Below are 25,203 nucleotides of genomic sequence, written 5' to 3' on the forward strand. Positions count from 1 at the left end.
CTGTGGCACAGCTGGGCAGCAGCAGTGGCCAGCAGCCGTGTCCCTCAGGCCCGGGACCAGCTCAGTGACCCCGACCCCTCTCCCGGCCATACCCACGACGGTGTGGTAGCCCTGGGGGAAGCTGCGGATGAAGCCGTCGGCGTTGGCGAGCCGGGCGGCCTCCAACACCTCGGCATCGGAGGCCTCGGGCCTCCCGAAGCGGATGTTCTCCATGATGGTCGTGCCGAACAGCACCGGCTCCTGCAGCACAACCACAGCCCTCAGCACGGGGCCCCAGCCAGGACACGTCCCTCCCCTGGCCCAGGGCAGCCAGGGCTGCTGCTCCTGTCCCCACCTGGCTGATGAAGCCAATGACCTGTCCCCGCAGCCAGGAGGGGTCCAGGCCGGCAATGTCCTGCCCGTCCAGGGTGATGGTTCCTGCTGTGGGCTCGTAGAACCGCTCCAGCAGCGCTGCCACCGTTGACTTGCCTGGGGAAGAGACCCTGAGCCCCCCTGCCCCACACCCCTGGCTCCAGCAGCACTGGGGGCTCCCAGTCTCTGGTAAACACTGGGCAGAGGATTGGGGGCAGGAGGATGCACCCAGGGAGAGGGTGGGGGGTACTGGTACCTCCTCCTGAGGGGCCCACAATGGCCACGGTCTGGCAGGGGGGCAGCGTGAGGCTGAAGTCCTGCAGGACAGGGTAGCCAGGCCGGGTGGGATAACTGCAGGGAGAGGAGCAGGGGCTGCAGGGGCTGTAGGGCTGCAGGGACACGGTGCCGATCCCCCCGTCTGTGGGGTGGCTCAGGGAGCCATGGGGGGCCAGGCAGGGCTGGTGGGACTCACCTGAAGGAGACGTGGTTGAAGCAGATGCGTCCACGCAGGGAGTGGGCAGGGATGGAGGCTCCCCCCTCCAGGGGCACCAGGGGCTCCAGTCGCAGCAGCTCAAAGACACGGGCGCCGGCGCTCAGACCCCGCACCACCTTGGGGGGACAGCAGGAGCACCTCATGGTCCCCCAGACCCCCAGACCCCACCTCACTGCACACCACCCGCAGGGAGGGTGGCAAACACAGCCCTGGAGCCCCAAACCCGAATCCCGAGCCTCAGGGGCTGCCAGGACCCCTCACCCCACCTACCTGGCCCATCAGGATGGAGATGTTGGCCAAGGACCTGGGATGCACAAGGGCAAAGATTGAGCTCAGGGCTGTGCCCAGGCAGGCTGCAGGGTACAGGGGGTGCCAGGGGTACTGGGGGTACCATTGGGCCCTGCCCTGACCTTTGCACCGTCTGCGAGGCCACCAGGAAGGACATGAGGTCACCAGGCGAGAGCTGGTCTCCAGCCATCAGGGAGCCACCGACAAAGATGGTTCCCAGGACGATGCCTGTGGGGTGGGGGCAGAGCTGGGATTTGAAGGGGACATCCAGACATGGAGAAGGTCCTGCCCAAGGGAACCCCACCCCACAGCCCCCCCGGTCCCACTGGGTGACCCCCACAGACCGTTGAGCGCCAGGTTGGAGAGCCCCTGGAAGGCGGCGATGCCCAGTCCCAGCTGCTCGCTCAGACACCCGGCACGGTCCACCTCGGCACAGAACAGCCTGGGGCAGGCATGGGCTGGGGTCCCTGCCGCAGCCCCGCTGCCCCCAAGCCCCCCACCCTTCCCCTTCCCCTGTCCCTGCCCCTTACCGTGCCTGCTGCTCCTCCATGGCAAAGGCGCGCACCGTCCGCACGTTGCCCAGCGCCTCGTCGGCCACCACGGTGGCCTTGGCCACCTGCAGGGAGAGGGGGGACAGTGAGGACACTCCACACTGCGGCCTGGGGGGGGGGCAGGACGGGGGTCCCAGGTGAGGGTTACCTGCTCCTGTGCCTGGCGGGAGAGGCCGCGCAGGAAGGCGCCGATGACGGCGCCGGTGCCCACCAGAGCCGGCAGCGCCACGAGCAGCAGCCCGGTGAGCTTGGGCGAGAGCAGGTACAGCGACATGAAACAGCCCATGGTCTGGGTGCCACTGCGCAGGCCCTGCGGGGGGACGGGCTGTGGGCGGGGGCAGGGGCACGGGGCAGCACCAGGATTGCCCGGGAGATGGCCGGGCACACCTGGGAGATGGCCGGGCACACCTGGGAGATGGCCAGTCTCACCTGGGAGATGGCCAGGCTCACCTGGGAGATGGCCAGCTTGAAGGAAGACTTGAACTCCTGGATGTCGGCCGTCAGCCGTGCCACCAGCTGTCCCGTGCGTGTGGCATCGAAGAAAGCCACCTCCTGCCTGCCAAGGAGCGGTGGGTGGGGGTCCCTGCGCCCCCCTGTCTCCCGGCCCCCCTCCCTGCCAGGGTTACCTAAGCAGGGTGCTGAAGAGCGCCTTGCGCATGTTGCCGGCCACCCGCTCGCCGACGCGGGCCAGCAGCGCGATGTAGCCGAAGGTCAGCAGCCCCTGTGGGACCGGGGGGGTCAGGGGGGCCGGGGGTCCGCCCCCGGGACCCCCCACCCACCGTCTCGGGGGTCAGCACTCACCTGCAGGCAGTAGGCGGCGAGCAGGCGCAGGGCCGGGCGCCGCACCTCCCGCAGGTAGGTGGGAACGTGGCCGCGGGCACAGCGGGACACCACGTTCACCAGCTGGCCCAGCAGCACCGGGATGTGCACGTTGAGCAGGGCTGCACCCAGCGCCAGCTGCGGGGACGAGACAGGGACAGCAGTGTCACTGCACCGGGACAGTGGGGTCACTGCACCGGGACAGGAGTGCCACTGCACCGGGACAGCAGTGTCACTGCACAGGGACAGGAGTGCCACTGCACTGGGACAGTGGGGTCACTACACTGGGACAGGAGTGTCACTGCACCGGGACAGGAGTGTCACTGCACAGGGACAGCAGTGTCACTGCACAGGGACAGCACCACACAGGGTGTCATGGCACCGCACCGTACTGTCATGGCAGATGGCCTGGCACAGCACTGGGACAGGGGGTGCCACAGCAGGGCACTGGGACACTGGGTGTCACACCGTGGCTTGGGGACAGGGACATCACGCCCCTGCACAGGGACCGTGGCCATCAGACTGTGGCACGAGGACAGTGACAGGCACTGGGATGGCAGGTTGGCAGGTGTCACAGCATGTCAAAGGGACAGTGGCCATCACGCTGTGGCACCAGGACAGTGTGTCACTCCACAACATAGCTGTGACACACGGACAGTGGGGACAAGGGTGACTGTGGCCACCCGCCCGCCCCTGCTCACCACAACAGCAGCCGAGAGCGCCAGGAGCTGCGGGCGCAGGAAGCTCCAGAAGAGCGGCCAGTCGAAGGGGGGCTCCGGGGGGCGCTCTGGAGGCTCGGGAGCAGCGGGGGACAGGGCGGGGACAGCAGGGACAGTGGCCTCCTGGCAGCGCGCGGCCGCGCGCAGCAGCCCCAGCAGCGCGCAGCCCGCCGAGCCCGCCAGCAGCAGGCGCCGGGGGGCCGGGGGCGCGGGGGGCAGCCGGGGGGGCCCCGCCAGCACCAGGCGCCCCCCACACCTGAAACTGGGGAGAGGGGAGAGTGAAGGGTGCCCCAGCTGGGGGAGCCCCCACGGGTCACCCCAAGGAGCTCCAAATCCCATCTCGCCCCACCAAGAGCTGTGTTCCCGCCTCCGGCGGCCCCAGCAGTCCAGCTCCCCCCAGGACACCCCGAATCCCAGAGTCCTGGCTCTCTCCCCACCAAGAGTTGGGGTGCCCCCAGCACCCCAGGGGCTCTGGGAACCTCCCGGGCACCCCAGGACTGCGAAATCCCAGCTCCCCACACCCAGAGTCAGGTCGCACTCTCCAGGCACCCCGGGGCTCCCCAGAACGTGCCCGGTGTTGCCCCCGCCCCGATGCTCCGGGAAGCCGCCAAACCCCTTAACCTCCCTCGCAGGGATCCAGGCGTCTGGGAGCCCCCGCGAGTTCCCGGGACCCCGGACCACCCCACAGCCCCCTCGCACCCCCGGGACCCCCGCGACCTCCGAGTCTGGGCTCCTCCAGTCAGAGCTGGGGTCCCCGCGCTCCAAGGGGCCCCGGAGCCCGGGATCGTCCCGGGATGCGCGCACTGCCCCGGTACCTGCGCCCCGGGACGGAGGGCGGCCGGAGCCGGGCCCAGCCGCCCGCTGCCCGCAGCAAGAGCACCGGCAGCGGCATGGCGGCACCGGCGGAGGGGAGGGGCGGGGCGGCACCGGGCGGGACCGGGGCGGGACCGGGGCGGGCAGGGGCGGCACCGGGGAGGCACCAGGCGGGACCGAAGCGGGCAGGGGCGGACAGGGGCGGGAACGAAGCGGGAAGGGGCGGCACCGGGGCGGGCAGGGGCGGCACCGGGCGGGCGGAGCCCCAGCACCGCGGCCCGGGCCCTGCGCCGGCCCCGAACCGCACCGGCCCCGCTCCGGCACCTCGGGCCCTTCCTTCCCCGAACTCCGCACCCCGACCCGGTCCCGGCACAGCCGCTCCTCCCCGGGGCTCCGGACTCGCAGCGGAATCCGGACTGTACAGCGGAACCCCCGAGCCCGGGGCTGCCGTCGGTGCTGCCATGGCCGGCGGCGGGACCCGGGGCGAGCGTGGGGCCCCGTGAGCGGCGGGGACAGCGGGGACAGCGAGCGGCCAGGTGAGCGACGGGGACAGCGGTCACAGCCCCGCTGTCCCGTGCGGGTCACGCCGCTGCTTTCCTGAGGGGTCCCTGAGCGCGGGTCGGGGCCGAATTGTCCCCTGCGCCGTGGGGTGCCCGTGTCCCCACGCGTGGCCCCGGGTCACTCGCGGCGTCACTGACGAGCCCCGTCTGTGTCCTTACGAAGCAGCCGTGTGTCACCGCTGGGGCTCGTGTCACCACGGGGCTGTCACCCCGCCGTGTCCCCGCGGGCAGGTGTCCGTGTCCCCGTGCGGAGTCGCGGGGCTCCCCGTGACACAGGTGACGCTGCAGAAGCACACGTGTGTCCCGGCAGGGTCACCGGGGCCGTTGTTCCGCGGGTGCCACGTTCCCGGGCTGTGTCCCTGGTGTCCCCGGCCCCGGGGGTGTCCCGGCTGCCCGGCCCCGACCTGGGGTTCTCCACGGCCCCCCCACCGTTTACGCTCTCGGGCTATTTTCGGGCTCCGCGGGTATTTTTGGCTTCCCGATGCGGAGCTCTTGGGGACGGGCCGTGCCGGTGTCACCCGCCGGGACACCCGATCCCGGGGGACGCGCCGCTGTCCCCAAGGGGGTGTTGCACAAGAGGGGGTCGGGTCCCTCTCGCTGCACCAGCCCCGCGCCGTGAGTCAGCCCTGGACAGGTGGGGCCGGACGGTGTCACCGGCGGTCACCGGCCTGGCCGGACACCGGCTGTGGCCACCGCGGGGGACGCTGGTGACGCGCGGGGCTGCGGTAAGGGGACCGTGGGGGGGTGGATGGGGGGGTCCCGTCCTGCTCTAGGGGTGGGGGTCCCATCCTTCCCCAGAGGCTGATGGTCCCATCCAAGGGCTTGGGGTCACTTCCAAGAGTTTTGGGTCCCGTCCTCCCCTGTGGGGGGTTGTCCCCCTGCCCCAAGGTCCGGGGTCCTGCCCTGCCCCAGAGGGGTGGGGGGGTCCAGTCCTTCCCCGGCCCGGGGATCCGCAAGGCATTGAGAGACCACCAGGGCTCAGAACTGCTCCTGAGCTGGCCCCGCTCCGGGCGGCTGGCCCAGCTGCGGGGGTGGTGTGTCTGTGGTGAGGGGGGTCTGTGGGGTGTCTGTGGGCACAGGGGCCGTGGGGAGGGGGGGTCTGTGGGGAGGAAGGGTGGGGGGGGCTGTGGGCACAGGGGCCGTGGAGAGAGGAGTCCCCCACTCGGCCTGGGCAGCACAGCGTGGCCCGGGGCACAGCTGGGGGAAGTGTTGGGATCCCCCACACCATGCAGGGGTTCCCCCCGGGGAACCCCGGGAAGCTCTGCAGGGTCACGGCAGGCTCTGGCACCGGCCTGGCCGGTGGGACAGGACGGGCCGGTGGCACCTGCGGTGTCACCTGCCCGCGGCCGGGGCCAGCTCAGGCCACCCGAATTCGGGGCACGCGGGCGGCGCTGCGGTTCCCCCGTGGCATTTCCGGTGCCCCACACCTGCGCCGGCCCCTCCGCCCCACACCTGCCCCGCATCGGCGGCCGCAGGTGCTCTCGCTCCCCGGCAGGTGATGGAGCAGGGAGAGGAGCACCCGGAGTACCGGGAGTACCGGCGGCTGGAGGAGTGCGAGGAGGACTCGCCCCCCGGCGAGGAGGAGGAGGAGCAGCTGCTGCTGCACGTCACTGAAGGACCGGCAGGTACTGGGTCCCGTCTGGTGCGGGATCCAGAGTTCCCGGGGGCTGTTTGGGGACCCCAGATGGTGTTTCTGGGTCCTGGTGGGGAGCGGGGGTGCCGGGGGTGGGGGCGGTACCACGTTCCCACCTGACTCAGCCCCCCGTGTTTTTCCCCCAGACTCGTGGCACCACATTAAGGATCTGGACAGTTTCTTCACCAAGATATCCTGGCACAGCCCCCGGTGGCACTGCGGGGGGATATGGGGGAGCATGGGGTGACTCTGGGGGGACATGGGGGGGTCCATCACCCCTTCACAGTCTCCTTAACCCCCCCACATCTACCAGTTCCACCAGAGGAATGGCTTTGCCTGCGTCCTGCTCTCAGACGTCCTCGAGCTGGTGTAAGTGACCCCGCATTGTCCCCGTGCGGTGCCACACGGCTGTGACACAGGGGTTTCGCTGACCCCCCGTGCCCCCAGGCAGTTCCTGTTCGTCGTCACCTTCAGCACGTTCCTGCTATGCTGTGTGGACTATGATGTCCTGTTCGCCACGCGCCCCCTGAACCACAGCCACGTCCCCGAGCGCGCCAAGGTGACGCTGCCCGACGCCGTGCTGCCCGCGCCGCAGTGCGCCCGCAGGTGGGCGGGGACACGGGGACACTGGGGGCAATGGGGACACTGGGGGCAATGGGGACACTGGGGGCAATGGGGACACGGGGACACTGGGACACTGCGGGACACTGGGGGCAATGGGGACACTGGGGGCAATGGGGACACTGGGACACTCAGGACACTGAGGACACTGGGACACTGCGGGACACTGGGGATAATGGGGACACTGGGACACTGCGGGAGCTGTGCAGGGCTCTGGCTGCTCTGGGTGACACAGGTGTCCCCAGAGGGGCAGTGGCAGTGGCAGCTCCTGCTGCTGCCTGCATGGCCGTGCCGAGGTCCCAGTGCCACTGGCGTGGCTTTGTGGGGCTCAGGGTGCCACCGGTGCTGGTGCTGTGGGTGATGTGTGTCCCCAGCAGCCTCTGAGACAGCAGATGGCCGTGAGGCAGCTGGTGGCACTGGTGACACCTGTGTTTCTGCAGGATTGAGGGCAGTGGGTGGCTGCTGTGAAGGGCTTGTTGGCACTGCTGACACTTGTGTCCCCACAGGCTTCATGTCAGCAGCTGGCTTCTGGTTCTGCTGGCGCTGGGGGGTCCCAGTGGCACTGGGGACACCTGTGTCTCCTCGGCAGGCTCGGTGGCGGTGGCTGGCCGGTGGCCACGGGGGGGTTGGTGGCGCTGGTGACAGCCGTGTCCCCGCAGGCTCCGTGGCAGCGGGTGGCTGCTGTTCCTGCTGGTGCTGGCGGGCGCGGTGTGGCTGTGCCGCCTGGTCACGGCGCTCCGGCGCCTCGTGGGCTACTGGGAGATCCGCAGCTTCTACATCCGTGCGCTCGGCATCCCGGCGGTGAGGGGCTGGGGCCGGGCGGGGCGGGGGGCGCTGGGGCCGGGCGGGGCCATGGGGGCGTCACAGCCTGCGCACGGCTGAGCTGTGCCCCGGGGCTGGGGATGGGCCATGGGGGCGTCACAGCCTGCGCACGGCTGAGCTGTGCCCCGGGGCTGGGGATGGGCCATGGGGGCGTCACAGCCTGCGCACGGCTGAGCTGTGCCCCGGGGCTGGGGATGGGCCATGGGGGCGTCACAGCCTGCGCACGGCTGAGCTGTGCCCCGTGCCTGCCCTGCCCAGGAGGAGCTGTGCAACCACAGCTGGCAGTCGGTGCAGGCGCGGCTGCTGGCGCTGCAGCGGCGCCAGCCCCTGTGCGTGCCGCGCCGCGAGCTGACCGAGCTCGACATCCACCACCGCATCCTGCGCTTCCGCAACTACACCGTGGCCATGGTCAACAAGTCGCTGCTGCCCGTGCGCTTCCGCCTGCCGCTGCTGGGCCCCGTGGTGTTCCTCACGCGGGGGCTGCAGTTCAACCTGGAGCTGCTGCTGTTCCGCGGCCCGGCCGCGCTCTTCCAGAACACCTGGAGCCTGCGGCCGCAGGTGAAGCGGGCGGGGGCGCGGCGGGCGCTGGCCCGGGGGCTGGCGCGGGCGGCCGTGCTGCTGGGGGTGGCCAACCTGGCGCTGTGCCCCTGCGTGCTGGGCTGGCGCCTGCTGCTGGCCTTCTTCAGCTACGCCGAGGGGCTGAAGCGGGCGCCGGGCAGCCTGGGCGCCCGCCGCTGGTCGCTCTACGCCCGCCACTACCTGCGCCACTTCAACGAGCTGGGCCACGAGCTGCGGGCGCGGCTGGGCCGCGGCCACGCGCCGGCCACCAAGTACATGGACTCGTTCAGCAGCCCGCTGCTGGCCGTGCTGGCTCGCCACGTCGGCTTCTTCGCCGGCTCCGTGCTGGCCGTGCTCATCGTGCTCACCGTGTACGACGAGGACGTGCTGACGGTGCAGCACATCCTGACTGCCATCACGCTGCTGGGGCTCGTGGTCACCGTGGCCAGGTGGGTGCTGGGTTAGTGGTCACCGTGGCCAGGTGGGTGGGCCAGGCTGTGTGCTGGGCTGTGCTGGCAGCGGGGGCTGAGGTGGGACCCCGCCTGTGCCGCCCCAGGTCCTTCATCCCGGACGAGCACGCGGTGTGGTGCCCGGAGCAGCTGCTGCAGCGTGTCCTGGCACACGTGCATTACCTGCCTGAGCACTGGCAGGGCCGCGCCGGCCGCGCCGAGACACGAGCAGAGATGGCGCAGCTCTTCCAGTACAAGGCGGTGAGTGCAGCCCCCAGACCCGCCACCCCAGGACCCCCTCCCCTGGCACCATCCTCTCCCCAAGCCCAGCAGCCCCCAGAATGGGAGCTCCCCTAGCTTTGGGACTCCCCAGCCTGGCCCCCTGCACCAAGAACCCATTGTCCTGGGACTCCCTGTCCCAATCCCTGCCCTGGGACCCCCCACCCCCAGGACCCCACGGACTGGGAGTTTCCTGTGCCAGGATCCCATACCCTGGGATCCCCCACTCTGGGACCCTCCTGCACCAAGGCTCTGCACTCCTGAGGCACCCCCATCCCAGGAGCCTCCTGCTGTGGAATCCCCCCCATGAGATCCCTTCACCCCGGGGCAGTGCTGCCCCTCCCCAGGATTTACTGCCCTGATACCCCTACCCTGGACAACCCGCCCAGGACTTCCCAATCTGGGACCCCCGCCCCGGGGCGCCCCCAGATCCCGCTGCCCCCCCCGCAGGTTTTCATCCTGGAGGAGCTGCTGAGCCCCCTGGTGACCCCCCTGATCCTCATCTTCGCCTTCCCCCCCCGCGCCCTGGACATCGTGGATTTCTTCCGCAACTTCACGGTGGAGGTGGCGGGGGTGGGCGACATCTGCTCCTTTGCGCAGCTGGACGTGCGGCACCACGGCAACCCCCAGGTGGGCGCGGGGGGCGCGGGGCGGCGCGGGGGGCTGCGTGTGCCCTGCGGGAGTGTGCCACGTCCCTGTCCCCGCAGTGGCTGTCGGAGGGACACACGGAGGCGCCCCCGGAGCGCCAGGCGGAGCACGGCAAGACGGAGCTGTCGCTGATGCGCTTCGCGCTGAGCAATCCCCGCTGGCGGCCGCCGCCGCCCGCCCGCCGCTTCCTCGGCCACCTCCAGGCGCAGGTGACCCGCGACGCGGCCGCCGCGCCTCCCCCGCGGCACCTGCTGGCCGAGGGGCCGCTGCCCGCGTCCCTTCTGTCCGAGGACTCGGCCCTGGCGGTGAGTGGAGGCGCTTCGGGGGGGCTACGGGATGGTTTGGGTCTCCCCCTGACCAATGTCCCCGCAGCCCGAGGGGCTGGTGGCCAGTGTGCTGGCGGCCAGCGGGCTGGCGGCCCGGGACCCGCGCTTTGGGCAGCCCTGCAGCACGGCCAGCGCCACCGCCAGCCTGCTGGCATCGCTGCGGAACCCGCTGGGGACCCCCGACAGCCCCGGGGAGCGGCCGGGCCCCGAGGACAGGTGGGGACAAGGGACAGGGGCCGCGAGGGGGGAGGCGTGCTGGGGACACGGGGGCCGTGCGGTGGGGGGACACGGCTGGGACGGGTGAGGAGTGGCACTGAGGGGGCTGTCATGGTGGGGAGCAGTGCTGTGGTGGGGAGGGGAGGGGGTCGCACGGAGGGGCTATCGTGGCAGGGAGGGAATGTCACGGAGGGAGGGGGTGGCAAGGAGGGATGTGGCGGCAGGGAAGGGTGTCACAGCGAGGAGGGGTGTGGTGGCAGGGGTGTCACCCGTGCCCCCCGTGAGCCCCGCCCGTGCCCCAGGCCGGCGCTGAGTGAGTCGCGGCTGCGCAGCCTGAGCCGCTCGGCGCTGCTGGCCGAGGTGGCCTCGGCCGAGATGAGCCTTCACGCCATCTACCTGCACCAGGTGTGTCACCTGCGGCTCCCGGGGTCCCCCTGCCCACAGCACCCCGGGACACGGGTCCCTTGGGGTTCCCTGGTGTCTCCAGAGCGCTCCTGTCTGAGTGCTCTGCCTCACCCCTGGGACTCCTGCCTGGCCCTGGTCCCTTGTCCCCCGTCCCCAACGCCTTTCCAGGCTGTCCCCACCCTCCCTGCCCCACTGGGTGGCACCCACCCACCATTCTTGGCCGCTGCCAGCTGGGGATGGGGCACTGCGGCTGCTGTCACCCATGTGCCAGCCCCTTCTGCCACCCCTTTGTGGCCGGGGAGTGTCCCGGGCTGAGGGACCCCTGCCCTGCCCTGCCCCGTGGGGGGGTCCGAGTGCCGGTACGGGGGGGGGCTCTAGCAGCAGTGCGGGGGCTCTGAGCCTCGGGGGATCTGAGCACTGATCTGGGCTCTCGGCTATTCCTGCCCCTTCGCTCCCCAGCTCCACCAGCAGCAGCAGCAGGGCCCCGGCCCCCAGCCCGCGGGGGCACCCAAACACCCCTTCGTGACCACAGGTGAGCACCGGCCCGGGGGTGGCACGGGGGGCACTGCTGACAGCCCCCCGCACCGCGGGGCCGAGCCTGGAGCAGGGCAGGGGCGGTTCTGGGGGTCCTGACTCCCCTGTGCCCCCCAGGATCGGCTGCCCGCGCCTCGCAACTGCGGGAGATGCCGCTGGGCGGGTGGGCCGAGGAGGAAGAGGAGGAGGAAGAGGAGACGATGACGTAGCCGGACCTGGCTCCGGTGGGTGGGGACGCGGGGGAGCGGGGACCCGCGGGAATGAGACAGGTGACCCCAGGGCTGAGGGTACAGGGACCTCCGGGGCTGGGGGTCAGTGGGCTCTGGCTGCCACGTGTGCCAGGGTGCCCAGTGCTGGGGTCCCCAAGCGCCAGGGACCCCACTCTGGGCCCCACTCCGGGGTCTCCACTCCGGGGTCTCTGCTGACACCCCGTTCCCTCCGCAGGGTCCTGGTTGTGCCGAGACCCCCCGGGGGTGCCGGGGGAGCCGCCAGGGGCACAGTGGGGGGCTCGCCGTGCCCACTATGCTGCCAGGGGGGCCCTGTCCGTGGGAGCCCCCTGCTCGGGGTGTCCCTGGTGCCCCCACTGCGGGGGTGCTGCCAGGGCCTCCCCCCAGGTGCTGTTTTTGGGGGAGCACAGAGCTGGTGCCCCCCGTGGTGCCCCGAGCACCAGCTGAAATAAAGGTTTACAAAGGGGCTGTGCCCACTGGCTGCGCCCGCGGTGAGCTGGGGGTCCTGTGGGGTGGGTGGGGCCATGGCAGTTTGGGGTGACACTGGGGGCTGTGGGCAGGTGGCAGCCGTGGTGCCACACAAGTGGGAGTCACAGGACCCCTCCCACCATTTCCACCCCTCAGAGCCACAGGACCGTGCCTGTGTCCTTTTGCCCCCCGTTTCCCACCCCTCGTGTTTGGAGTGTGGCCAGGTGATCCCAGAGGTGCCACAAATCCCATCCGTCCCTGTGTCCCCGTCCCCGCCCCCAGCACCACCGCGGGAGCCCAAGCTCAGTTCGGGCCGGGGATATCAAAACTAAACCTTTACTGGGGGTGGCGGGCGGGGGGCGCAGCCCCAGGGACCCCCGTGTCGCCGCGTCCCCGCGCTCAGGACGGGCCCGGCGGGCGCCGCTCCTGCAGGGAGAAGGACTGGCTGCGGATGCGCAGGGCCACCTCCTGCGTGCGGAACGTCAGCCCGAAGATGTCCTCGTGGTAGCGGTTCTTGTCCTGCGGGACAGCCGTCAGGGCGGGGGCCGCGGGCGCGTCCCCGCGGGGTCCCGTGCCCAGCCTTACCCTCAGCTCGCTGATGACGTCCCCCGCCTGCCCCAGCGTCATGTCGCCTTCCTGGGCCAGGATGTGCTGCACGGTCTGCAGCACCTCGGTGGCCATGGTGACATCCCCGCACACGTACATGTGGCCCCCGCGCTGGCAGAGCACCCGGTGCACCTCGGCCGCCAGCTGTGCCCGCAGCACGTCCTGCACGTACGTCTGGGGACACACGGGGACCGTGGCATCCCACCTGTCCTGTGTCCCCTCCATTTCCATCCTCACCTTGTCCTTGTCCCCATCGCAGCCCCCTCCCCAGCCTGTCCCCATCCCTCCCCCCGTCCCCGTCCCACCTTGGGGGTCCCGGGCTCGCGGGAGAAGGCCGTGAGCACCTGGCTGAGGGCGCCCTGCTCCCGCGCCTGCTCCATCTCCTCACGGTAAATGTGGTCCAGGGCGGAGGAGCGGCACCCGAACACCAGCACCATGGGGCCCAGGGGGCCACCTGCGGGGGGACAGTGTCCTGGTGTCCCCACAGCTCTGTCCCTGCAGCCCCGCTCACCGCTGTCCCCACGTCCCCCCATCCCCACGGCCCCAGCCCCTTACTCGCCTGTCACCATGTCTCTTGTCCTGCATCCCAGTGCTGCGATGTTCTTGTGTCCCCGTGTCCCCTGTCCCCATATACCTCACACCCCGCATCCCTCCCATCCCCGAGTCCCCTCCCTACGTCCTCCCAACCCCATGTCCCCCTGTTCCCATGTCACTATTCCTCCATCCCCTTCTCCCTGGCCTCCCATGTCTCATGTAGCCCTGTCCCCAGCCCCCTGTCCCCAGCCCCCTGTCCCTATCCCACCTCCGGCCCGCAGCAGCTGCAGCCGCTGCTGCCAGAAGCTGCGGAAGGGCGCGACTCCGGTCCCGGGGCCCACGAGGATGCAGGGGGTGTCGGGGGCGGGCGGCAGCCGGAACGAGGGGGCCCTGCAGCGATCGGGGGTCACGGGGGGGCCTTGAGCCCAGCCCCGGATGGGGATGTCGGGAAACGGGGCGGGGGTGGGTTGGGGACATGTAGGGGAGCAGTTGAGGAGGACGGACAGGTAGAGCGAGCGGGCAGGGGGACAAGGAGAGCGGGCAGGGGGACAGGCAGGGACACACGCGGCAGGACAGCCATCCCTTACCCCCGGATGAAAGCTGGCACCGTGTCCCCCGGCTGCAGCCGCGCCAGCCACGTGGAGCAGACGCCGTAGTGAAGGGGACCCTGCCCGTCTGTGGGGACCAGTGGGGGCTGCTGGGGCTGCGGAGGGGGGCAATCCCAAAGGCAGCCCCTCACAGACCCCCCCCCCACACCCCCCTGCGGGGGCTGGGGGCTCCTCTGTGCCCGGGCAGGGCTGGCGGATGTGGGCCCTGAAAATGCTCTGGGCACACTGGAGATTTTCGGGAAACCCTGGAGGTGCCCTGGAGCCCCCGAAGATGCCCTGGGGGTGCCCCGGAGGTTCCCCACCGCCCCATCCCCGTCCCCACGCCGGTGCCCGCTCACTCTCGCTGTGGTAGGTGACCACGGCCACGGTGAGGTGGATCTCGCCCGGGTGGGCGCCGGGCGCCGAGCTGATGGAGTAGTAGCGGGGCTGGAGCAGCGGGAGCTGGGAGAGCAGCAGCGCGGCCGGCAGAGCCACGGACGGGAACTCGGCCAGCACCTCCGGCAGCGTCGGGCAGCGGAACCACTTCCACTCCTCGTACAGCCGCGCGTCCTGCGGCCACAGGGCTGGCACAGGGCGGGGACCCCACACGAGCCCCCGGGGACCCCCAGAGCCGGCACCGCACCGAGGGAGCAGCGGCCAGCCCGGGGGGGGCAGCACCCCCGTATCCAAACCGCGAGGTGACTGGCAGCCCGGAATCGCAGCCAGAGAGGGGGAGGCAGCACCCAGCCCCCTCAGCACCCCCCAACCCCTCTCCGGGTGACCCCCCCAGCCCCTCTCCGGGTGCCCCCCCGGCCCCTGACCTGCGCCAGGCGCTGCAGCCGCTCCCGCTCCGCGGGCTCCTGCGCCAGCGAGCCCAGCAGCTGCAGAAACTGGGGGGTCGGGGGGGTCGCCACGTCCAGGTAGAAGGTGAGAGCCTGGGCCAGGGTGCAGGGGGGCAGCCGGGGCTGCGGCACCCAGCGGGGCCCGGGGCTGGACCCGCCTGCGGGAGGGGGGATTGTGGCTCTCGGTTCTGTTCTGCGTCCTCCCCGAGGCCCTTCCTCTTTTCCTTCTTCCTCCCGCCCCCCAAATTCCAGCCCCTTCTTCTTCCTCTTCTTCAGCCCCCTCCCATTCCTTTCCCCAGCCACAGTTTCTTCCCCTGCCCCAATTTCTTCTCTTTCCCCTTCCTCTCTCTCTTCCCAAGCCTCAGCCCCTCCCCATCTTCTCCCGGTCCGTATCGGCGGGACCCGCAGTGTCCCTCCGGTACCAGCGGGTTTCCCCCAATCCCCCCGTGTCCCTCCGGTACCGGCGGGTTCCCCCAATCGCCCCGTGTCCCCCCGGTACCGGCGGGGTTCCCCTTTTCTCCCCAGTTCCCCCCGTGTCCCCCCGGTACTGGTGGAGTCTCCTCAATCCCCCCGTGTTCCCCCGGTACCGGCGGGTTCCCCCAGTTCCCCCCGTGTCCCCCCGGTACTGGTGGAGTCTCCCCAATCCCCCAGTGTCCCCCCGGTACCGGTGGAGTCTCCCCAGTCCCCCCGTGTCCCCCCGTACCGTTGGGGTCCCACTCGCGGCTCTCCATGGCCATGGGCTGCTCGGGGGGCGGCGGGTCCTCCACGCGCTCCAGGACCCCCCGCACCAGCTCCTCTCGGTTGGCGGGAAACACGCCCAGGTGATCCCCGGGCAGGTGGCGCAGCCCCGCCTGCTCCGCACAGCTCAGCCGCACCAGCAGCGTCTGCCGGCTGCGGCAGCGGGTCAGGGGGGTCTGGGGGGCTTTGGGGGGCAGGGGGCACTGGGGGAGCGGGAGGGTCTGGGAGGCAGGGGGGGGTCAGCAGGGGTGGAGGGTCCCGCGGTGCGAGAGGGGCAGCGGTGAGGGGAGGCCTGGAATGACCGCGGGGTGAGGGAGGGGGTCAGTGGAGTGAGGGAGGGGGTCAGCGGGGTGAGGGAGGGGGTCAGTGGAGTGAGGGAGGGGGTCAGCGGGGGACGAGGCGGGGCAGACACGGGATAGGGACACTAGGGGCAAAGCGGTGCCGGGGGGTCCCGGGGATGTTCTGGGGGTGTCCTGGGGGTCCCGGGGTTGTGCGAACCCCGGGGTGCCGGGACACCCTGAGGGGAGGATTCCTGCGCGGGGGGGGTCTCACCTGGACTCCTCACTCTGCAGGTTCTCCACAGACAGCACCGAGCAGGGGAACACCTGGCGCTTGTGCAGCTGGGACAGTCCTGGGGGGCGCGGGGGGGTCATGGGGGGCATGGAACGCGCGGGAAGGACGGAGGGCTGGGGACACATGTGGAGACACGAGGGGACACAGGGGTACGTGCAGGGGTACGTGCAGGGCTGGGGACATGGGGGGCTGAGGGGTCATAGTGGGACTGGAGGGACTGGGTGGTCGTGAGGGGACACGGAGGGGCTGGGGGGAGCAGGGATTTGGGGGGCATGGAGGGGCACGGGGCGTGGGGAGTCATGGGGGGGACCCAAAGGGTCTCGGGGAGGTCATGGGAGGGCTGGAGGAGTCCCGGGGGGGGGGGGGGTGCTGGGGGCGGCCCCCCAGAGCTGTGGGGTGTGAGGGGATCCCACAGGATGCTCGGGGGGTGCTATGGGGTGTCCCGCGGGGGCACGAAGCGGGTGTTGGTGACAAGTAGGGGGTGTGACATGGGGACTGGGGGATCCCGCAGGGTTCGGGGGTCCCGTAGGGTTCGGGCGTCGGTACCGGCCAGAGTCTCGGTGCCCTGGGGCTGCGGCACCAGCCGGTGCCTCTGGCGCTTCCAGCCCTGCGGGGGGGCGAACAGCTCCTCGGCGCCCCCCGCCCCGTCCCCCACGCAGAACGTCTCGCAGGCAGCCTGGGGGTGCGGGTGGGGCGGTGGGTGCCAGGCGGGGGGGCCTCTGGGTGCCCCCCAACCTGGTACCTGGAAGAGCAGGTGTGCCCCGGCCTCCGGAGGGCCCCCGTCCCCGTACCTGGAACACCTGGCGCGCCCAGGTGCGGAACGACTCCTCCTGCGCGCACAGCTCATCGCCCTCGCCCAGCGGCAGCATCCGCTCGCCCCCCAGCTCCTCCAGCCGCGTGTCCACGGCCCGCGCGAACGCACAGAAGTGGGGGTACGCCCGGGACCCCAACCCGAACACTGCAAACCTGGGGGGAGGGCGGGTGAGGGTCCCCAGGGATGTGGGGTATGCCCTGAACGCCCCAGCCTGGGCGGGGGTGCAGCGGGAGTCGGAGGGGTCAGGCCATTGCCAGAGGGGCACGAGTGGGGACCTCGGGGCAGCTCCCGCCCCCACCCACACCCACACCTGCAGGGCAGACGGGGCTGGAGCTGCCGGGGGCGGGGTGAGCCCCTCTATGGGGCACCCCAAATCTCAGCGGGGCAGCGTGCCCAGGGAAGGACCCCACCCCTGTTCCCGCGGCCATGGCCATGCCCATCCCTGTGGCCTGGCTACTGCAGGACCCCCAGTGTGCCCAGGCTGGGGACCCCAGCCCAGTGCCCATCCCATGCCCTGTCCCTGTGCCCATTCCCATCTCAGTGCCCATCCCGTGCCCATCCCTGTGCCCATCCCTGTGCCCATTCCCATCCCGTGCCCATCCCCGTGGCCATGCCCTGTCCCATGCCCTGTCCCTGTGCCCATCCCCACCCCCTGCCCATCCCCTCGGTACCGCAGGGCTCCCAAGGTTCCTGCACTGTCTGTGTTGCTCAGCTGCCGCCGCTTCTTCTTCCAGGACGACACGAGCTGGTCGGACTGGGAAACGCTGTTGAACCGCAGCTTGTAGCTCCTGGGGGTGTGAGGGGGGTCAGGGGAGTCAGGGCGATCCTGCCCCGGCCCCAGCAGGGACCCCCCGGGACCCCCGGGGTGCTCACATGGGCGGCTCCGCCTGGGAGGGGCCAGTGTACGGCGAGGTCATCTCCATCAGTGCCTTGGAGAAGCTCTGTGGGGGCACAGTGTCACCCCCACATCCCTGTATCCCATCCCTGCATCCCATCCCATCCCTGCATCCCACCCCATCCCTGCATCCCGTCCCATCCCTGCATCCCGTCCCATCCCTGCATCCCGTCCCATCCCTGCATCCCGTCCCATCCCTGCATCCCGTCTCATCCCTGCATCCCGTCCCATCCCTGTATCCCACCCCTGTATCCCATCCCTGTATCCCATTATCCCATCCCTGCATCCCATCCCATCCCTGCATCCCATCCCATCCCTGCATCCCATCATCCCATCCCATCCCTACCTCAGCACATTCTGGAGGGTCCCCATTCCCAAAAGTGCTGGTGACCACCAAGACCAGGCTCTCGTGCTCCAGGGCCACCACATCGTATTCATCCATGCACAGCACCTGCACGGAGCGCCAGGATCAGCCGCCCCCATGGAGCTGCACCGGGGATCTCCCTCACCCGCCCCGCCTTGGCCCCGGGGGGGGGGGTGGGTGGGTGAGGGGAGCTGCCCCCGTTCCCCGTTCCCCAGACCTTGGGGTCGAAGGCGCGGCGGAAGAGCTGCCCCAGGTTCCAGGCGTAGGTCCGGGATCTCCCGGTCTCCGTCCCGTACAGGATGGTGGCCTTGACCCGCCGCGCCATCACGTGTCCCATCAGCTTGGCCGAGATCTTGACAGCGCTGCGGGACCCCCGGGCCACGTGGGATCAGCCCCCCCGAACTCCCACGGGACCCCCGGGATGGGATCGCGGGGTTCACCTACTTGGCCACTTCCTTGAAGGTCTTTCTCCGGGTGACCGTGGTGCCTTTGGACACGTAAACCTTCCAGGCGTCGGGCTGGGGGGAGGCGGGGGGGCAGAGGGGCCATGGGGGGAGTTGTGAGGAGGAGGGGTTGGGGTCTGTGAGATTTTGGGGCAGAGGGGTTGGGGAGCAGGGGGGACTGGCTGTGGGGAACAGGGGTTGGGGGTCTGTGGGGCTGGACCCCCCTGGAACCAGAATGTGAGCTGGGGGCCATGGGGAGCACTGGGGGCCATGTGGGCTCATGGGGGGCTGGAAGGGGCGGGGGGAGAGGGAGGTGTCCCAGGGGCTGCTCGGGGCTGCTGTGGGGTGTCCCCGGGGCTGCTGTGGGGTAGATGCCCGAGGAGGGTGGTGCAGAGGGTTGGGGGGGGTCCCACAGGGGTCAGCGGTGCCCAGGGCAGTCCCACAAAGTCCTGGGGGCATCCGGGGGGGGGGTCAGTGCCAGCTCCAGCCAGGGAGGGGACAGAGGGGCTGGGGATCCATGGGGCAGGATCCGTGGGGCGGGGGTCCCACCTGGTAGCGGAAGGTGGGGCTCAGCTGGTAGTTGACCATCTCCTGGTGGAACACGGGTGTGAGGCTGCCCGAGAGGGGCGGCACGATCCAGGCCCAGTCCGCGGGACACCCGCCCCGCGCCCGCCCCTCCGCCGCCAGGTGCTTCATGAAGGACTCTGTGGCCGCGTGGTGGTCCACGATGGTCACCTGGGCCACCTGCGGGGACAGGGGGGCGATGGAATCTCCGGCTGCCCGCGGGGATGGGGGCTCAGGGATGCGGGGGTCCCCTGGCCGGCAGCGCGGGGGTCCCGTGCGGGGGTCCCGTGCGGGGGTCCCACCTGGAAGCTGTGCAGCACGGCCACGTTCACCTCCACCGCCGCCCGGTCCTTCCAGAGGGAGGAGCTGCTCCCGGTGTCCAGCCCCATGCGCTGCGCCACCTCCTGCGGGGGGGGCAGCAGGACGGGGGGGGTCAGCCCGGGGGTCCCCGAGGGGTCCCCGATGGAGTCCTGGGGTGTACCAGGGGGTTCCACAGGGGTCCCGGGGGGATTCTGGGGGCGGTCCCGGGAGTGACCTAAGGATGGTCCGGGGGGGCTCTGATGGGGTCCCTGGATGGGCCTGAAGGGGGTCCCAGAGTGCTCCCAGTGGGGGTCGCTGGGGGTTTTCAGGGGTCCCCGTGTGGGTCCCAAGGGAAATCTTGGGGAGTACCAGGGGGGTCCCAGGAGAGGTCCGGGGGGACCCCAGTGGAGTTACAGGGCTGTCCCTGTGGGGTCCCAGTGCAATCTCCGGGGTCCCAGTTCACTCCCAGGTGTCCCGGGTCCCTCCCAGGTGTGTCCCCGGTCCCTCCCAGGTGCCCCGCGCCCCGGGGCTCACGGGCAGCACGTGGTAGCGGTGCGGGTCGCAGAGGTTTCGGGAGCCGATCTCGGTGCCCATGTACCAGCCGTTGAACGGCGCCGCGGGGAACTCGAGCCCCCCGATCTCCAGCAGCAGGTTGGCCACGGCGGGCAGAGCGTGCCAGCGCAGACCCAGCTCCGAGAACCACTCCAGCCTGAGGGGCGCGGGGGAATGTGGGGGGACCCACAGCGACCCCACAGCCCCCAGCGTGGCACCCAGTGCCATCCCAGTGCTCCCAGTATCCCAGACAGGGAGGGGCAGCACCGACAGCTCCGGCAGGAGCAGGATCAGCACCCGCTGCTCCAGAACCCAGCCCGGGACAGGATCAGCACCCTCTGCTCCAGAACCCAGCCCGGGAGAGAAACCCAGCCCAGGACAGGATCAGGATCAGCACCCCCTGCTCCAGAACCCAGCCCAGGACAGGAGCAGCACCCCGCTATCTCAACCCAGGATCAGGATCAGCACCCCGCTATCCCAGCCCAGGAGAGGATCAGCATTCCAGTTTCCATCAGGGATGGGATCAGCCCCACATCTGCTCCACGTCCCCACTGGGGTTCCCCAACCTCCGCTCCCCGCTCCATCCCCTCTCCAAACCCTCGCCCAGGGTGACCCGTGGGGCTCCGGGCCAGGTCACCGGGAGAGCCCCGCGGCCGGAGGGATTCCCGGGATCCCAGCCCCACTCACGTGGGGTGGTGCAGCGGCACCTCCAGGACCAGCTCCGGCGGCAGCGGGAATAGCTCGGGGGACTCGTCGGGTCCCTGCAGCAGCAGCGGCAGCACATCGAACCGCCCGCCCCCGGGGGTCCAGCCGTGTTGGATGCAGAGCTGGGGGGGGGGGGGACAGCGTCAGAAGGGGCCTCCAGGAGGTGTTTGGGGGCTCAGGAATTGGGAGGAATTGAAGGAGACGGGGGAGATTGAGAGGGGGATGGAGCGGTGTGAGGAGGGAGAAGGAAGAGATTAAGTGGGAACGGAGGGCGGCGTGGAAGGAAGGTGGAGGGGGGATGGAGAGGGAACAGGGGAGGGACGCGGATCCAGGGTCCCTCCACCTCGGTGATGTCCACGTTGGCGGGGTCGCCCCGCACAGAGCCGTCGGGCTGCCGGTACCCCGCGTAGCGGATCAGCTGCGGGTTCCAGATGCGGAAATCGCCGCGCCCCGGAGCCCGCGGGGGGAAGATGGTGATGGCCGACCTGGGGGGGGGGGACAGGGGTGCCGTCAGGACACCCTGCGGCCGCGGGGGCGGGGGGAGCCGGGGGGATTCTCACCGGATGTTGCCGCGGTTGGTGGCGAACTGGATGTGGGAGCAGAGGAGGCTGAACATTTCCCCCAGCCCCGCGCAGTCCCGGGCATCAAACACCTGTGGGGGGACAGGGAGGGTGTGGGGACCCCTGCGGAGCAGCTGCGGGGGAGTCCCGGGGGGGAATTACAGACTAGGAGGCTCTGTGGGACAGGGGTCCCCATGGGGCGGGGTGGGCGGGGGTCCCACGGGCGGGGCCGCACCTGCAGCTTGTTCCACTGGATGCGGCCGACGCAGCGCGCCGCGTTCCGCCAGGCCTGCTTGGCCCCGAAGGTCAGCTCGGGCTCCCGCAGCCGGTACGAGCCCGAGCCCGCGATCTCCGCGGCCACTTCCCGCAGCCGCTGCGTGTGCGCCGGGGAGTTCTCCCTGCGGGGGCTCCCTCAGCACCCAGAGACACCGCCCGGCACCCCCTGAGACCCCGGGACCACCCGGCACCCACAGAGCCCGGGACCCCCCGGCACCCCCTGAGACCCGCATCTTGGGGGCAGAGGGGCAAACAGCCACCGGGGGCTCTGGGGCAGGGATGGGGTTATGGGATGTAACAGGGCAGATATGGGGTTATGGGATGTCCCAGGACAGGAATGGGGGGGGGGAAAATGGGATGTCCCAGGGCCGGGATGGGGATATGGGTGTATTTTGGGGCAGAGGTGGGGATATGGCGCACCCCAGGGCACGTCTGGAGCTACAAGGGTACCCTGGAATACGTGGGGTGCTCTGGGCAGGGATGGGGCTGGGGGTACTTTGTGGCAGGGGTGGGGCTATAGGATGCCCTGGGGCTGTGGGGTGCTCTGGGGTGGAGATGGGACCATGGGGTGCCCGGGACAGGGCTGTGGGGTGCCCGTGCCCGCTGTGGGGTGCCCCCCGCGCTCACCGCCGCAGGGACACGTAGTACTGGGTGATGAAGTCCCGCGCCAGCTCCAGCAGCTCCTTGGGCGGCCGCGCCCCCTCGGGGGTCGGGGCGGGCAGCGGCCGCGGCAGCACCAGCGAGCCCAGGCAGCGCTGCCCCGAGCAGGGCAGCTCCTGGGGGGCACAGCTGAGCGGCCCGCGCCCCCGGCACCGACGTGCCCGTCCCTGGATCCCCTTCCACACTCTGCCCCTCCAGGTTTGGCACCCTGCACCCCAAAATCCGGCACCCCTAGCCCTGCCCCCAACTTTTCCTCTCCGTCTGCCTCCAATCCCGCAACCCCCGATCCACAACTCCACCCTGCACCCCCATTCCTCGGCCGCTCTCCTTGCCCTCCCCACTTTTCAGCCTTTCAGCCCTTTTCAGCCCTTCAGCCCCACACCCCGCGGCCGTGCCCCCCTCCCGTGCCCCCCGCACCTGCCCCGCGCTGGCGCACAGCGTGTCGTAGCTGATGCTGCCCGTCTCCCAGTTCTTCAGGCGGGCGAAGCGGGGCGGCTCCGCCGGAGAAGAGGGCGCGGGGCTGGGGGTGACACGGGGCACCCTGAGACCTGCCCGGCACGGGGGGCGCAGCCCGGGGTCTCGGGGAATTGGGGAGAACGTGGGTTCCCCCCCCGGCTCTGACAGCGGGACCCCTCGGGTCCGAGGGGATGCGACAGGAGGGTGCTGGGTGGTTGTGACATGGGGGACACTGGGGGGATCCGGGGACTTCCCCACCTTGTGGTGCTGCTGGGGGGGCGGGGGGGTCCCGAGCGCTCGGATCGGCCTCGTGAGGATGGGCGGTGGCAGGGAAGGGACAGGGAATGGGGAGGCTCAGAGGGTGGGGGTGCCTGGGAACGGGGGCAGAGGTTGGGGGGGGATCAGGGGATGTGGGGATCAGGGACGGGGGAAAGGGGATGGGGGGGCTGACCCGGGAAGTCAGGGAATGGGAGATAAAGATATGGGGGGCTGAGTTGGAGGGGTCAAGAGTTGAGGGGTCAGAGGATGGAGGGAGGGGGCGCGGGGCGTTCCTGGCCCTCGTGTGAGTGTGAACAATGGCCATGAGTCAGACCGGGCTCCGGGCCACCGCGGGGGGGGGGACACGCCCCCGTCCCATGCCCCGACTGTGGGGTCCCCACGCCTCCAGCCCCACTGGCCCCCATACACCCCTCCCCATATGTCCCCCCATGTACCCCCAGACCCCACTCGCCCCAGCGCACCCCTGTTTGTCCCTCGGGCTGCTGGGACCCGGCCGTGGGACAGGAGACACTGTCCCGAGCCACGGGCAGGGCGCACAGGGCTCTGCTGCCGGCGGGCTCCGTGCTCTGCCCCAGTGCCCCACGCGAGCCACCCTGTCACCCGCGGGGACACTGCCACGGAAAGGACACTGCCACGGAGGGGACAGTGCTATGGAGGGGACACTGCCACGAAGGCGACATTGCCATGGAGGAGACACTGCCACGGCAGGGATATCGCCACGGAGGGGACACCGCCACAGAGGGGACACTGCGACAGAGGGGACGCTGCGACAGAGGGGACACCGCCACTCGTGGAACACTGCCACGGAGGCGACACTGCCGCGGAGGCGACACTGCCACGACAGGGATATCGCCACTGAGGGGACACCGCCACGGCGGGGACACGTCTCCGGTGGGCTCCGGCCACGTGCGAACGTCCCCGCCAGGGAGGAGGGGTCCCCGCCGAGGCTCGGCGCTGTGGCAGGCGGGTGCCGGTGCCCCGGTGGCCCGACCGTCCTTCCCGCCCCATTCGGCCCCATCCCACCCCGTCCGTCCCAGCTGGGCACCTACCTGGGGGGCTCGGTGACGGCGGCCGCGGTGACAGGAGGGTCCTCGGGCGCGGGGCCGCGCGGGCGCGAGCAGAGGCCGAGGCCGGGGCAGGCGCGGGGGGCTCCGGGCAGGACCCCCGGCAGGTTCCCCATCTCGGCCCCACTGAGCCGGGAGCGGCCGCTTCCCGCTTCCTACAGCCCGGGGAAGTGGTGACGAGGCCGCGGCGCCCCCGCCCCGCACACAATGGGCACCGCCACCTCCGCCGTCACCGCCACCTCCGCCGTCACCGCCACCTCCGCCGCCACCGCCACGCGGCGTGGGACACACCGCGAACCCCCACAGTCTGATCCCCGGCCCCCTGGAGCGTGGCCATGGGGAGGGGGCGATGGCACCCAGAGAGGGGCACACGGCACTTGGGGGGATTTGGGAACACACACGACACCCGGGTGGGACACAGCTCTGGGGGGAACATGTCACTGAGGGGCAAGTGTGACACTGGGGGGCACGCAGGCACCCAGAGGGGGGACACAGCACCCACGGGGGACACGGGACGGGGGGGACACGCGTGGCACCGGGGGAAGGCGCACATGGCACCGGGGTGGACATGGCACCCTGGGGACACAGCGATGGCACCCAGAGGGAGGACACAACACTCATGGGGGACACTCGGCACTTGGGGGGCCGCGCTGGTGGCAAGGACCCCATCCCGGCCACAGGACACGGTGCCTCCCCCCACCCTTCACCGGGGGGTCCCGGGCCGCTCCCAGCCCCTCGGCTGTGGGGCGGATTTCCGGCGGGACCCCCCCCCATTTCCCGCTGCTTCCACCCAGTTCCGGCCATTGACGCGCTGGGTGCTGCCGGGGACCCCCAGGTCAGCACCCTGGGGGGAGCAGAGCAGGGGGCAGTGCACCCCGCGACCCTACCGGGGGTCACCCTCCGCGGGGGTGGGGGGTCCCTAGCTCGGGGCGGGGAGGGTCCTACGGTGACCCCGGAGCGGGGCGGGGATCGCGGGGGTCGCGGGGCCGGGGTCCGGCGCGGGGATGCCGTTGGGGTGCGGGGGGAGGTTTGGGGGTGCGGGGTCCCCCGGGTCGCGGCGCGTGAGTCCCTGCGGAGGTTCGGGGGGGGCTCAGCCCGCGGCTCCCGCAGCGACGGGAAACCGCGCCCGGTGCCGGCCCGGCGGTTCCTTCCTGCGGGGGAGCGGGGCGGGGGAAACCGGGAGCGCGGGGCACGGCCGGGGCAGAGCCGGGGCGGGGGGCGCCGCACGGACCCCTGGGGGACAAGGACTGGGGTTTCCTCGCCCCGTCTCGGGGGGTCCCGGGTTGCCGCCCCCTTCCCGGGGTGTTCCCCGCCCCCACGCGCCGTAGGGCGGGACAGGCCTGTCTGTCACGACAGAGCGCCCACCCGATTGTCTGCCCTGCCAGGGGAGCGGGACTCGGGACTTGACCCCCCCCCCCCCCCCAGCTTCCCCCAACCCACAGACCCTCCAAATCCACAACTTCCCCTGCCCCACGGCCTTCGCCAGCCTCAAAGCCCCTCGTATCCCACAGAGCCCCGCCCCACAGCCCCGTACTCCACATCCCCCGAACTCCACATCCCTCGAACCCCACATCCCCCGAACTCCACATCCTTCGAACCCCACATCCCCCG

General features: G+C 71.1%; 3 protein-coding genes across 5 annotated transcripts; 1 reads left to right on the plus strand and 2 right to left on the minus strand.

Moving 5' to 3' along the window:
• Nucleotides 1-9: 9 nt before the first annotated feature.
• Nucleotides 10-4,137, minus strand: ABCB8 (ATP binding cassette subfamily B member 8; the record flags this gene model as incomplete). The annotated part of the gene is made up of 14 exons (XM_079333082.1): nucleotides 4,037-4,137; nucleotides 3,204-3,483; nucleotides 2,485-2,640; nucleotides 2,310-2,404; nucleotides 2,092-2,239; nucleotides 1,832-1,993; nucleotides 1,663-1,748; nucleotides 1,477-1,574; nucleotides 1,255-1,360; nucleotides 1,115-1,148; nucleotides 824-960; nucleotides 608-702; nucleotides 335-468; nucleotides 10-240 (listed from the first exon to the last, which is right to left on the minus strand). Coding segments are annotated over exons 1-14 (1,839 nt in total), but the record flags the coding sequence as incomplete, so codon positions are not given.
• Nucleotides 4,138-4,461: 324 nt separating this feature from the next.
• LOC306816654 (autophagy-related protein 9A-like) lies at nucleotides 4,462-11,773 on the plus strand. Of its 3 annotated transcripts, none has more exons than XM_079333079.1 (15): nucleotides 4,462-4,570; nucleotides 6,070-6,219; nucleotides 6,374-6,417; nucleotides 6,532-6,596; nucleotides 6,675-6,833; nucleotides 7,508-7,649; nucleotides 7,929-8,677; nucleotides 8,785-8,938; nucleotides 9,407-9,586; nucleotides 9,664-9,909; nucleotides 9,977-10,146; nucleotides 10,449-10,551; nucleotides 11,011-11,083; nucleotides 11,203-11,309; nucleotides 11,530-11,773. In XM_079333079.1, the coding sequence occupies exons 2-14, from the start codon at nucleotides 6,093-6,095 to the stop codon at nucleotides 11,292-11,294; spliced, it is 2,304 nt and encodes a 767-aa protein (XP_079189205.1). In that variant the 5' UTR covers nucleotides 4,462-4,570; nucleotides 6,070-6,092; the 3' UTR covers nucleotides 11,295-11,309; nucleotides 11,530-11,773. The 3 variants fall into 3 exon arrangements, with proteins under 3 accessions (XP_079189205.1, XP_079189207.1, XP_079189206.1); XM_079333081.1 differs by having other exon boundaries at nucleotides 9,557-9,586; XM_079333080.1 differs by having other exon boundaries at nucleotides 4,465-4,570; nucleotides 6,090-6,219.
• A 329-nt stretch (nucleotides 11,774-12,102) lies between these two features.
• Nucleotides 12,103-23,776, minus strand: NOS3 (nitric oxide synthase 3). Its single transcript, XM_079333083.1, has 26 exons — nucleotides 23,578-23,776; nucleotides 22,211-22,313; nucleotides 21,761-21,909; nucleotides 21,093-21,255; nucleotides 20,858-20,949; nucleotides 20,641-20,782; nucleotides 20,280-20,419; nucleotides 19,575-19,749; nucleotides 19,043-19,144; nucleotides 18,726-18,920; nucleotides 18,178-18,251; nucleotides 17,951-18,095; nucleotides 17,716-17,820; nucleotides 17,348-17,415; nucleotides 17,146-17,262; nucleotides 16,452-16,626; nucleotides 16,207-16,336; nucleotides 15,640-15,718; nucleotides 15,053-15,240; nucleotides 14,329-14,507; nucleotides 13,867-14,077; nucleotides 13,508-13,595; nucleotides 13,189-13,310; nucleotides 12,692-12,840; nucleotides 12,366-12,560; nucleotides 12,103-12,299 (listed from the first exon to the last, which is right to left on the minus strand). Exons 1-26 carry the CDS (start codon nucleotides 23,706-23,708, stop codon nucleotides 12,180-12,182), a joined length of 3,537 nt encoding a protein of 1,178 aa, XP_079189209.1. The 5' UTR covers nucleotides 23,709-23,776; the 3' UTR covers nucleotides 12,103-12,179.
• Between the last annotated feature and the right edge of the window lie 1,427 nt (nucleotides 23,777-25,203).

The sequence above is a fragment of the Erithacus rubecula genome, assembly GCF_903797595.1.
Source record: "Erithacus rubecula genome assembly, contig: scaffold_778_arrow_ctg1, whole genome shotgun sequence".
In the NCBI taxonomy this organism is placed as follows: Eukaryota; Metazoa; Chordata; class Aves; order Passeriformes; family Muscicapidae; genus Erithacus; species Erithacus rubecula.